Here is a 14,395-nt window from a genome sequence, read left to right on the forward strand (position 1 = left end):
AACAATTTCTTTTTACATTGATAAACACTGTATAGATATACATATCGCCTTGTGTATAGACATCATCTGTAACTATAATCAAACAATTATTTTTACTTGATAAACACTGTACACATACTGCCTTGTGTATAGGCATCACCTGTTACTATAATCAAACAATTATTTTTACATTGATAAACACTGTATAGATATACCGCCTTGTGTATAGGCATCAACTGTTACTATACTCAAACAATTCTTTTTACATTGATAAACACTGTATATAGATACATATATCGCCTTGTGTAAAGGCATCACCTGTTACTATAATCAAACAATTCTTTTTACATTAAGTATTTTCAGACACAGGTCCAGCAATGTTTGAGCCTTGAATTGGCTTTTTCATATAGCCTACTTTAAAAAAAATCTTGTTTTCAATGAGCACACCCAGATAATATTTATATTTACAAGTGACAAGAACACCACGGTAACGTTGCCTGGAATATGACATTTAGAACTACTAAAACCTTTACAAGGATGCCAAATAATTTGAAGTGACTTGGAGTGACGATAAGCAGGTGTTTAGTACCCAGAATCGGAAATGAAAATTCGATCGAGGCTGGTAGGCAGAACTTCTCACAACTAAAGCTTCTGGTTGTGAGACAATTCAAGCAAAAGAATTATTACGCGTCGCACGACTTCCAACGTACGTTACAAATTGAAGTAAAGGTCTCTAAATTTGAAAGTTTCGACACGAAGAAGGTAACTTTAGTGGGTGTTTATTGGCAGCAAGACGTAAACAGTACATCTTGATTTAAAACATATTTACTGTTAGCTCTGTGATTAATGAATCTCATTAAATTTGAAAGAAAATTTGGCGGATAAAAAAAAAATCTTTCAAACGCTATACCGTAGTGTAAATAATAGGTTAAGTTTAGGTGTGTTTTAGTTAATTATGTTTAGCTTGGTAAAAACAATATATATGGTTCTCTATGTACCGATTATATCAATACTTAGATTGGCAATATTTTTTTTTGTAGTGTTTTAAACTTCTAATAGGGGTCTGTTATAGGACGTAAGTTCGTTTGACTGAGGCAGTTGATGTTTACATAGATGATAAATACATTTACAAATTTGCAATTTAGGCTAACGTGTCTGGACATCGGTAATGCTAGTTTTCAAAGATGTCTGATAAAAGTATAGTTTGATGTCATTCTGAATAAAATTTCAATTTTAAATTATTTGTTTGATTTATTTCGTCTCCGAATCAGTGTATTTACATCAGAGATCACCGTCAACTCTAAATGACGTAGATGTAATGTCCAACTACTTATAGGAGGAGGTCAAGACTCTCATTGTTCACGCCAGCTGTCTGCTAACTCGCACTTAAGGATACGAATAATTAAATATATACTCAAATTAGAATCAAAGTAGTATTTCCATTAAGTTTAAACTGAGTTACATGAAGGCATTCGATAATAACAGGGGTTTTTTTTCAGTTGAAAGAGACATCTTGTTTGAACAAGTCAGTTTATTCACAAGATTTATCGGCGACCTTGATATTTCACTATTGAAATTTTAAGTTTTAATCGTATAGTTAAAGAGGTGTCATTTGCGTGTGTATATAGTGAAACTCTGTCTTCCTTCTATTTTTTTGGTACATCGACCTCCTTTTATGTATCTTACCAACCTATATGTGTTTGTATGTGTGTTCCACGTTTTCTCAGATATATAACCAGAGACACATAAGTGTGTTGGTGTTCCTATGCTTTGCTATAGATTCATACCCCCTCCTCTCCTCATGAAAAGATCATCTCATTACACTAATCCCTGGGCAATAATAATAATAATAATCAAAATGAAAATCATAATATTATTATTATTAATAATAATAATAATAATAATAATAATAACAACAATAATATTCATGATCATAATATTAATCATCATTATCATGAGAATAATAATAATAATCTTAATAATAATCATAATTATAACAATAATAATCATATTTATAATCTTAATAATAATCATCATCATAATAATAATCATCATCATAATAATAATCATCATCATAATTATAATCATAATCATCAAAATCATGATAATGATGATGATGATAATGATGATGATGATAATGATGATGATGACGATGTCGATGACGACGACGACGACGACGATGACGATGGCGATGACGACGATGACGACGACGATGACGATGACGATGATAATATTGGGAAAGTCAAATGTCGACCGACCAAAGGAACCTGCAGTTCCCGTTTTTTGTTTTGTTTTTTGGTGGAAAACTTTGAATATCGGAATATCAACCGATAATCTAGTTTTTTTTTCTCCAAAAGTATAAGTTTTTCCAACGATAATCGAAGATTTTCTATTGATAATCCAAGTTTATCGGTAATATTCCAGGATTTTCAAGCGATTAACCATGTTTGTCGTTGAAAAACCTGACCTTTCGGTTTATATTATCGGTCGATTATTCTGGTTTAAACCTAGAATATCTAAGAATTGGGCATTTGGCTTGCCATATGCGTACGGCTCTTGAGATATCGCGTTTACGAGATTAGGCGCCCCACACACACATCCACCCGCACACGCCCACACATAGTATAATAGAACATTTCATAGGTCAAACATGTACATTAGTTACCGAAAGTTTGAACTATGAGCTATTAAACTATGAGCAATTCAGGTTTCTTCCTCTCTAATATGTGGCTGATAAGTGTCGAAAATGAAGTACCTTTGCCAGGATTACACTATTTATATGTATATAATCATAAAAGAAAGTGAATGAATGAACTTTGGTTTAAGTGGCAGTTTTAAAGATTAACTTGAAGTGAGAAAAGACATGGAATAATTTGGAAAGGTTTAGAAAAACTCCATTCCAATATGAAATACGAAAGGGTATGTTCTCCTCCGCATAGCTGTAAAAATAGTTTACAATATGATTTTCATTTAACATAACTTATCTTAACTGTTTCATTTTTATTATGGTATAGCAATTTATTAAATAATCAAATTACGAACGCAAAGCTAGACTTTGCATGGAAGGATTACATTGATAAGATCTTGACTAACCCCAATCTGGATTCTTTTCAAGTGGTGTAATAAGAGGAAGCAATCAGAAGCAAGAGTCAGTTTGTGTAATTAAGAAAAAAAAAACCTTCAGTTACCTAGAGGTATAAATTGCATTCACTATAGCGTTTGAGCGGTGTGGTAGATCAGGACTGCTACGTTCAATAAGTAGTGAAGTAAGGGCCATTCGCGTCTCATTGTTGTGGTGGAATGTTACGGAGTAACATACCGTGTGTATTCATGCCCGTATACAAGCTTCTTAGAGGTCAAATATTTACACATCTCATTACTTACACAATAAACGTACTGAGGGTACATCAAAAACGCACAAGGTTGTCTTATAGTTAGATTTGAATTGTTAAAGTTATGGACCGGAGGAGTGGGGTCTCCACCTCCCCATTGGTAATATTTTGTATCAGTAAGGCTGCATAACTGGGAAATAATGCGATGTCTATAGTAACGTAACATTTTAAAGAAAATTCACTACTACTTATTTTAATTTTAAAAGATCAAGCTTTTATTTTACAATATACTTATCAGGGCACAACATGCCCGTAGAACGGTTCGTTTAATCTTTGTTTGAGATGTTGAAGTTATGGACCATCGACCCTGTGCAGTGGTGATAGGAGAGGGTTGTCCATCTCACCTTGTTGGTGTAATTAAAAGGCAATTAAATATACGAATGATTCGATGTCGTGCAACTGAAAAAGAACAGTTATTTTCAAGAACTTTCAAATACCATTACAAGACCTACAGACCTTTTCTGAACTTTGTTGAAAATTATCAAACTTTTAGAGATGAAATTTGACACGTCACATTAATTACACAACAAGCATATTATATGTAACTCACTTTTATCACTGAGAAAGATGACACCGTTCCGCGCAAACAGTTTTCACACGACATAGATATGGAACCCGAAAATGCAAACTTATTTCGTTGTCTAAACTAAGTTTTTTGTTGTCTAAACTTAAGTTGTTGCTACTGTTTTACCACGTTGTTGCTCAAACTCATGTTGATGTCTAAACTTCTGTTGTCTTAACTTACGTCGTTGTCTAAACATACGTCGTTGTTTAAATTTACTGTTGTTGCCATCGGCGCTAGAACAAAATTGCTCAACCGCGTAATGTAAACCAGAATGCAAAATGCATTGAGGTTTCGATGACTTCAGTGTACTAGATTTCTGATTATTAGTATAAGCAGAACTAGCTGTTACAATAGAAATGGTCCGAACCACCAGTTTGATACAATAACACTATGGCATGATAAACACAGGTCCGTGTACTGTACGTGGCTATACACACCTCCATCAAAACAATAGGGTTCTTGAAGGTCCAAGTCCATCTGGGGTCACTAGAGGTCAAATTGTGAAAACCTTGTAAACACGATAACTCAAGTAGGGAAGGTTGGACGAATCTCATATTTAGTATGTAGTTGTGACACGTTCAGTAAAAGATTTTATTGAGGTCAAATGTCATTTGGAGTCACCAGACGCCAAATTGTGGAAACCTTGTTTTATAAGCTACCGTATCTCCCATCGCCAGCCTATCAGATAACATGTGCGTTACGCCTCATACGAATAGGAGGCTGCACGGTAAACAACTTTTAAAATGTTATAGGCTAGGCATATACGCTGTGACTGTCGGAAATCAAGTAAAATGAGTGTGTAGACAAAGTACCAGCATAAAAGTACTGCGCTTTTAAACTGATTTCATTGAGCGCCTTCAACAATGTGTACAGATACGCTGTGAATGTCGGAAATCAAGTAAAACGAGTGTCGAGACAAATACCAGCATAAAATACTGCACTTAAAACTTATTTATTTGAATCATTAAATGATGTCTGGATATGTTAATGAATGTTGGTAATCAAGTACAACGAGTGACAGTAATATTATATGACCTATGCTTTTACTAGTGTAGTTGTAAAGATGCGATTGTTTCACTGTCTGTACTTTGTGAATGCTCTACACAATATGTATGGCAGATGCCATCCAGTGCCCTAGCTTCGCTGTTTTACAGGGCGCCCGCCGACCTTTATTTCGCCTGCCCTGCCACTCTTTCCTCCTCGCCAACTCCGTATATAGTACAACCATGCTTTGACCTTGCAGCGATTTCACCAGCAACCCCAACTCTTCAAATATCCCCGTACATGCAGTGTGCATATCTCGCTAAATTCCACGCAATTTGTATTAGGCCTGTTCGAAATTCGGAGTTTCAACTGCACATGCGCAAATCATGAAAATTTGTGAAGAAAATATCTTATCACCGTACCTACAACACATAGCCCTAGTCAAAACTCGAGTTTATCTTGGATGATTCGTTTCTTGCATAACATGTTAGCGGTCGTTTAGGTCTAAAAATTCTTAACAATGCTGAACGAGGTTTGTGTATATTCCATTTACAACACAATCCCTTTCGCAAATCGAAAGTCCGAACTGGATTGGTGTTACGAATGAACTTGCTTGGCGGGTTTAGTAAATTTGTTCTGTGAGTGTAATGCCTACGTACTTCAATGTTGCGCCCTTTCTTGTTACCCACGAAGCGCAGACTACATTCAACCATATAGCAACTGATCCCACATTTACCCTGGATGCTTTGCAGTATTTGGAAACAACCAGCTCCACGAAATTATAGTATTTAAATAACATTTTTACGCAATGTCGATGATGTATCTCAAACTTCAATGAATACTTTTGACGATGTATGAATACAGTAATTTATACACACGAATGTTGCACCAGAATCATGATTTGAAGCACGTGGTCAAAGGGACCTCGAAAATTTACGCAAGTTTGCAACGAAGAAATTACTGTGGTATGAATGAACATTTTACATTATCAACTCTCAATACGGAGTGAACAAAACATACTGTGAGATGAAGTCATTTTCAGTATCAGAGATGTTGTGGTAGCTTCCCGCAAAATTCATAGATTCTCTCAACTCATAACTTTCTGTGATAAAACAATTATTCAAATATTACGTTAACAATATCTTTAACAACGTCCTCGGAGTTGTAGCAAGTTAGCAACTATTATGTAAATATCGTTAACAACTTGATTTTGTTCGACAAATCAGGTTGTTAACGATAATCACATGGCTGTTGCTACAAATCAGGACGTTAATTGAGATAACGGAAGTTTAGACATCAACGTGAGTTTGAGCAACAGCACGGTAAAACAGCTGCAGCAACAACTTTAGTTTAGACAGCAGTAAACTTAGTTGCCCTTTTCGCGTTCCATACATAAATGTGCTAGAAAATGTTCATAGTGAACTATGAGACTTTGCTGATCAGTATTCAAACACATCTTTCATTGTTTATAATAACTTAATTGTAATCTGAATCATACGTACTATAGTATTGTCTTCTTTATGCATGAACCAAAAGAACAAATGTGCATACGCGTGATTTTACAAATATAGATAGCATTTACAAATTTATGCTTTATAAAACTTGTATAATGTAACTAAAGTCAATAACGGAGATGCATCTTTATGCGTAGCATGATATAATCAATCACACCATACACACATACAAACACACTTACATAGATAAATACACGTATACATACATACAAACAAACACGCATTCATATATACTGCTGTATATCCGTTACTTGTTTATATCGCAAAAATGGGGTACAAACGTTCATGCAAGTATATACAGAGACTTTGTGGGTTAAACGTAAGCCTTCTAATACCTTCTTATGCCTTCTGATGCCTTCTTTCTATGCCTTGTTATTCCACTTCTTTAGTATATATTAGCTATTCGGCAGCACAATGTCATGTACACCGTAACGCGTATCTTACGATGTCAATATAATGACACAGTAAGGAGACACATTGTCATTCTACCTTAGAAAACAAAGACCACGCGTAACGTAAACAGCAATTAGAAGGTGAATGCCTGTATATGATTAGGGACACATGGATATATTAATTAGAGGTGTGGGGGGAACTCTTGCTTTCAATCATTGAAAGCCAGACTCTAATTGATCAAACATCATCCATATCGGATGATTGAATAGAACTGGTTTCTTATAATAACATTACAAACAATCAACGCATAATTGCTCATCTCCAAGCTGCGAAGTTTGGATTGATTGTATTCTCCGAACTGCAGAAAATAGCCTTAACTTGTATTAATTTTCAAGTAAGTGTAAAATCGCATTACACACCTGCAGAATTCGTGGCAATATACAAGAAACTAGCGAAGCAGCCGACGGATATATCTCGGGCGAGGCATTGCTTCACATCAGTACGATGTGCATGTTTATTAGAGTTTCACAAGGGACAAAATACCATGGATATTCCCAGAATGATTGAAATAGTGTTAATATTGTTCTCATCTTATACAACAAACAGTTTCTCTTGGAATTGGGCGATATTCCTTTCTTTCCATCAACTATTTGTATTGTCTCCAAACCTTTACATGTTTGGTAGTCCCCATCATAATAACAACAGCAGAGCTTGCAGTAGGATAACAGACAAGAAACCAGCGATCCACTTTCAGCTTGAGGAGAAACTTTTCATTTTCATGCGTGAGTTTGTAACATTTATGCAAATGCCTCATCACGGTAGACTGATTCGCCTCTGCTACGTCAGCTTGCTCGCAGCTGCCTCAGACCGCTGACACACACACCTTGGTGATGCACGCACTAGATGCGCTTACTATAACCACATTGCACTTACGAGGCAAAAGGTGGTTTTTCGTGTAAGAGTTTCGTCTTCTGAGCCTTTAACGAGATGCACCAGTTGGCAGGAACACTTTATGAAGTTTGGAGTCAACCGAGGTTCCGACCCTCGAGAATGACTGATATGAGCAGGTAAGTCGTCGGAAGGCGAAACATTCATTTAACGGAGATATCTTTTCTTTAGTAAGTTATCACGTCATCCAATTATGCCGCGTTCTTCCGTTGTTGATCACTTTTAATGAGCTATGATCATTTCTGTATTATTTTTTTGGAGTATCTTCGTCTTTGCCGTCCAAACTAATACCGGCAAACGTCTTACTTCCGCGTTTAATGTTATTTCCAGTCTTGTTGTGTCAATCGTTTAATGCTATCATCAGTCTTGTTGTTTCAATCGTTTAATGTTATCATCAGTCTTGTTGTGCATGTCAATCGTTTAATGCTATCATCAGTTTTGTTGTTTCAATCGTTTAATGTTATCATCAGTCTTAATGTGTCAATCGTTTAATGCTATCATCAGTCTTGTTGTGTCAATCGTTTAATGTTATCATCAGTCTTGTTGTGTCAATCGTTTAATGCTATCATCAGTCTTGTTGTGTCAATCGTTTAATGCTATCACCAGTCTTGTTGTGTCAATCGTTTAATGCTATCATCAGTTTTGTTGTTTCAATCGTTTAATGTTATCATCAGTCTTGTTGTGTCAATCGTTTAATGTTATCATCAGTCTTGTTGTGTCAATCGTTTAATGTTATCATCAGTCTTGTTGTGTCAATCGTTTAATGTTATCATCAGTCTTGTTGTTTCAATCGTTTAATGCTATCATCAGTCTTGTTGTTTCAATCGTTAAATGCTATCATCAGTCTTGTTGTGTCAATCGTTTAATGCTATCATCAGTCTTGTTGTGTCAATCGTTTAATGTTATCATCAGTCTTGTTGTGTCAATCGTTTAATGTTATCATCAGTCTTGTTGTTTCAATCGTTTAATGTTATCATCAGTCTTGTTGTGCATGTCAATCGTTTAATGCTATCACCAGTCTTGTTGTGTCAATCGTTTAATGCTATCATCAGTCTTGTTGTGTCAATCGTTTAATGCTATCATCAGTCTTGTTGTTTCAATCGTTTAATGCTATCACCAGTCTTGTTGTGTCAATCGTTTAATGTTATCATCAGTCTTGTTGTGTCAATCGTTTAATGCTATCATCAGTCTTGTTGTGTCAATCGTTTAATGTTATCATCAGTCTTGTTGTGTCGATCGTTTAATGTTATCATCAGTCTTGTTGTGTCAATCGTTTAATGCTATCATCAGTCTTGTTGTTTCAATCGTTTGATGCTATCATCAGTCTTGTTGTGTCAATCGTTTCATATTATCATCAGTCTTGTTGTGTCAATCGTTCAATGTTATCATTAATTAGTCTTGTTGTGTCAATCACGTCTATACATGTATCTGATAATAATGAGTATTTTTAAGTATTTTGATATCTGCTTTATGAAAGTTGGAGATATACTTTCAAAATGTTACAATTAATTTGATCGTAGAGCCATACTTTATGAAGATCAGCCACTTGAAACATGAAAAGAAAACACACTGAACCGTAAAGAAGGTTGAACTCGTTTGGAAATATTTTACCTTTTCACATTGATTATATCCAGTTTGTCATAAAGGAAATAAATACACCGCACTAGTTGTACTTACCGTAGTGGTTAATCAGTCTGTATACTGTTTTTCATCAATAAGGACCACGCTCCTAGATGTGTTAATGCACATTAAGAATGAAGCATTCAAGTGTTTTTGAAAAGTTTTCACCAGTTCATTTTATTTCATATTTAGGAGAGAGAGAATATTTCGGCCATTTTGAGATTAATGTGTGAAGTCATTCCTGATAATACTCGTGAAATGTTAACTTTCTTTCTTAATCTGCTTTGGATTTGAGAAACATTTGTGCAGTGAGATAAGCAATGCCATAAGTTTGTCGTAAGCATATATAAGCACACGTGTCTTGTATAAGCAAACAAACTTTTTTTTTAATTATCGTAGGAATGTCACGTGACGGATGTGTTTTAACAGGAAACGCAAAATTAACAGTTTAATTACAACAACCCCCCTCTATTTTACGAACTTCCAGAGGCTTATTACTTCTTAGTTGCCAAGTGAACACTCTCGGACGTTGTTTGAAAGGAGAAAATCCTCTGCTTTATGAAGATCTGATTTACAAAAGTGGTCGCTATGGAGCAGAATTAATTAGATTTCAAAGAATACGACTTAGTGATGTTAAAGTTAGTAAAACTATTCGACAGAGGTTACTAAACACGGACAAGGCAATGACTTTTTCCCGCCAAAATCTAAAATTTTTACGTATAATTCCATAATTTAAAAGTTAACGTATATAATTTTCGCCAACACTTGTAATCTCAGACAGATTGTAAAACTGCCAAAACGACAGTTGTATATAATTTATCTGGAACACACCCTCGATAGGTTTCAGGGCATTATGCGATGTCCTGATTGGTACAAGTTTTCTACTGCAGGTGATTAGACCGAAATAGTTTACAAGTGAGAAGTATTCCTTGTTGTGCTTAAAGATCAGTTAGCGAAAGAAGGTCAACCACTTGGCATAACTATCTAACTATCTCGTGCGCTACCTTTGAACTTTATTGGAAAGAAATGTGTTGGCATACGTTCACGTCACCTCAATTTTCCACCAATCTTATCACACTGGCTGACTATAAGAAATAATAGCATAAATCACATTAGGTTTACTGATAACCTGGAGTGACCTTGCATTAGTGTTAAAGTTTTATTACGAAGGGCAAGACTGCGATCCATTTAGACATCTTTCGGAAGAAAGATAGCAGAAGCAAAGGGTTTGTTTTGACCTAAAACGTTCTTCGGTGCTTCTTGATTTTGGACTGATTTGTTAGCCCTGTGGTTCACCAATTTCTCACAACATAGTCATCGCGCATTGTAAAATCGCATAGGGTATCGCTGTAAACATTACTTTAATTAAAGTATCACTCGATGGCGACAGGTCGAACAACCAACAACAACGCAGATGATGATGATGATGATGATGATGCCAGGTAGGGTGCGTTTTCGTTTTTCTTAATTCTGTATTGAAATTTTACAGTTACGGGTCGTACGAGGGGTAAAAAACAGAACTGTATCATTTTGCAAATTCGAAATTAAGCGAATTTTAAATCATGCCTGTAAGTGTCACAATATTGACCGTGAGATACATTTGTTGTAACAATTGATGACGTTTAAAGTATAACCAAGTTGTTCCATGAGTCGAATGTTAAAAGCGTTCAGATCTCAAGAAGGAGAATCTATTGGCAAATTTCTTAGCAAAACGGTATTTTGGCCTACTTTGGTTTGGAAATGATTCAATAGTGTTTAAAACATTACCGCACTCTACGGAATGTGTCACCGCAGTGTAGCTAATTGGAGTGACCCGTTGCATCCCATTGTATTCACATTACCTTCTCTTGTAACAAGTCTTTAATACTTACCTGTTAAAGCTATATTGTTTCCTTGGCAATCCCCCACTTGGCAATCCCCCCTTGTAACGCCAGAACCCTTTATTGTAGGGCATAAAGAAGCATAGTCAACTAACATATTCTATAAAAATTGGTTTCAGCATTGCTGTAACAAACATCCGTTGCATAATTACGGTACGAAGGATGTGAGAGGGGTTCCATGCAGGCGCGTAGCCAAATGGGGGGGGGGTGGCGAAGGGGCGACCGCCCCCTCCTTTAGCATAATTCTTGTATTTTTTTTATGAAACCGCTAGTAATTTCAAAATAGAAAATGCTCTTACAAGGCCTGGGAAATTTTCTTGTACACTTCACGCCAAATCATGGTGGCGCTACGCTTAGATAGTTGCCTGAAGGATTCGCCCCATCCTTGGCAAATTCCTCGCTACGCGCCTGGTTCCATGTAAGTAGGACATAGATATATTCATGACCCGAGAGCAACATTTAATCATGGACTACGTGTGCACGTCACGCAGCAGATTGATAATCATAAGAATAGAATCAGTAACACTGGAAGCATACAAGCTACCAAGTTGAACCGGTGGTGTTCATAAACGTTTAGTTACAAAGTGTTCTGTATCGCAACATATAACATTGTCGTCGTAACATGAACGCTGACTCTGTTTATCCTGTCAACAGTTTACAAGTATTCTTGGAATGCAATTTGCAAAGCATATAATGTAGGCCTTTAGGCCTATGGTTAGTCGGAACGGTGCAGAAACCAATGCGGTCATAAACACGATACAGATATTGCAGACACTGAGGACTTTGCTCTTTAGCTTGGATACCTCAGCTGCCGACAGGTGCAAACCATGCATGTTTCAATATATAATACTAAAATAGACACTAAATCTGACTTGCCATGCATTGACCGCGTTGTAAATTTACAAGAAGTTTTACACGCAACAAGGTATCGAACGAAGTTAGTATAGGCCTCATTTACGCATGCAATTAAACGATGAAACTTCGGTTCATGCAACTATGCACTTGAAGTCTAATTTAGAATCTAGCAATAATAAAAGTATAATCATAAGTAAATAATAAATGACTAAGAGTATTATATATGTATTTGTTCTAATACGAATGAACTACAACCTAATATGTGTTTCCTTGTAATGATGGGAATGTTTATCGTTATCAGTGCTCCATCATATTGAAATCAATCAGTGCACATATCGTTAATGTTCACGAGGCTACCATGGGCCTATATCTTGACTATCCACATATGTCTCCCTTGACTGTATGCAATCTTGCGCTCCCTTCAAATTTATGTGAAACCTTTTGAACTTGTGTTTGAAACCGCTCGTTAAAAATCAACTTTAAAGAGATTGTATTCAGTGACAATCTGTACGTGTGTTTTGTTTATTCGTCCTGTAATGAAGCAACATATTTGTATGTCAGTATGTTAGCCAACTAACTGTGGTATGTCTTCGTGTAACTAACTGTAGCTGCGCTATACATGTTACTATTTCTTTTGCGTGGTGCGCACAAGGGCAATCCAACATTTACCTCATGTCTCGTACAACGTGCAGTGCATATGAAAGAGTTCCATGGTATCATGACATAACAGGAGCAGCCCTGCAGTAGCTCAGCTAAGCTTCTTTTTTAGAAATTTATTTTGATTGTCAATATTTCTGAGCAGTTTATCCATTTTTGGTAAACTAAAGACAAAAGCGGGATAACGGTGTCATTTCCATTCACCTCCCATCACCATTATCCCCATTGGCTTATGCGCCTTCTTAGCAGAAAAAGTTGTACCAATGTTAGAAAGTTGTCTAAATAATTGTTTTGAAAAAAAAAAGAGACGTACGTAAAGATAAACTTTTATTTTATTTACTGAAATTAACAATGATAGATGCGACACATGATCATGGCAAGCCAGGTGCGATTAATGATTTGTGTCTCCTCATTTCAGAAATGAATTTCCCCGAATTGCGCCGCTATACATATCCTGAAATCCGGTGACTATTTCCCGAAATGGGCTGATTCAACGATTGTTAGCTAATAATTGTAACGTGTATACGAACCGCCCCTTGTGACTCCCCGAGAAATTTCCCGATATTGTCGAATTAGATAGAAAGCCTGAAGGAGATGTTAATATTTGACTTGATAAATAGTCCCACGGGTGGAGTTATGTCCCAAAATGACGGGAAAATTAAAATCGAAGACATTTTGGTACTCAAACCAACACGCATACTGGTCATAAGTCCTAAAATGTTAAAACCAAATTTCATGATATTGAATATGATCGGTGGCCTATACATTTCATCATAACTGAAAACTCTACAGAAGCCCCTGTTGTGTATAAAAAAAAAATTAAAAAAAAATTTCCTGAACAACTTTGGTTCACCACCGTTCAAACATTATATCCACAACATTTCAGCAGATTTGGACGAACGCTCTTGGAGTATAGCAGTTTTTAACGTTTATAGAAAATGACCTCGCATGACCTCAAGTGGCCTTCAAATTATTATCAAATATGATTACATGTATGAAAACTAAAGTCACACAAACCTCTCACGATATTTCAGCTAAATCAAATGGAAAATGACGAAACGGCAGTCATTCAACACGGTGGTAAACACGGCGGAATCTTACGATAGCTATAGCTCAGCTGAAAGCTTTCAGCTGAGATAAGCATACACTTTCTAAATGCAACTATACCTATGTTGCACTGAACGGACTTAACGGTCGAGTAATCGGACAGTGCCTGAGGGCTCAGAGCAGCAGGAGACCACTGGCCTGCATACTACATAACTTCCTGATCAAATTCGATAGGCCTATAGTGCGGCTGCGTAGAAAGAACCCGTGTTATTATCTTAAAATCATAGACTAGCAAATAGTTATATTTTACTTTCATCGAAACATGTCCAGTACCGTAGAACCCTTTTAATCATGCTTACTTGATGTTATAATATCAGTGAACTTCCACTTTAACAGTTGGACTGTTCACTAAGTTTGGACAATTTTTAGTCATCCGAAGGGGGAGGGGGTGGGGGGAATCTTCCCTTCAGTTTATTGCTGGATTGTCTGTCCTCAGTATTCTATATTCCTCAAAATATGGGATGGATACTATTCCTCGGAACCCTCCAATGACAACCAAAA

The 14,395-nt window shown here is 36.2% G+C and overlaps 1 protein-coding gene across 4 annotated transcripts in view; it reads left to right on the plus strand.

Moving 5' to 3' along the window:
* The window catches only part of LOC139976031 (polyamine-transporting ATPase 13A3-like), a 77,793-nt gene that overhangs the window by 16,533 nt on the left and 46,865 nt on the right, over positions 1-14,395 (plus strand). Inside the window, exon 1 of one of the 4 annotated variants that reach the window (XM_071984421.1) lies at positions 7,391-7,894. The exons of 1 other annotated variant lie outside the window; for it this stretch is intronic. In XM_071984421.1, coding sequence (XP_071840522.1) covers positions 7,815-7,894 — 80 coding nt within the window. In that variant the 5' untranslated portion in view covers positions 7,391-7,814. Of the gene's footprint in view, positions 1-7,390; positions 7,895-10,245; positions 10,838-14,395 lie in introns of those variants that run through there. 2 more of the 4 variants (XM_071984419.1, XM_071984420.1) reach the window with 2 other exon arrangements.

The sequence above is a fragment of the Apostichopus japonicus genome, chromosome 11, assembly GCF_037975245.1.
Source record: "Apostichopus japonicus isolate 1M-3 chromosome 11, ASM3797524v1, whole genome shotgun sequence".
Taxonomy (NCBI): domain Eukaryota; kingdom Metazoa; phylum Echinodermata; class Holothuroidea; order Aspidochirotida; family Stichopodidae; genus Apostichopus; species Apostichopus japonicus.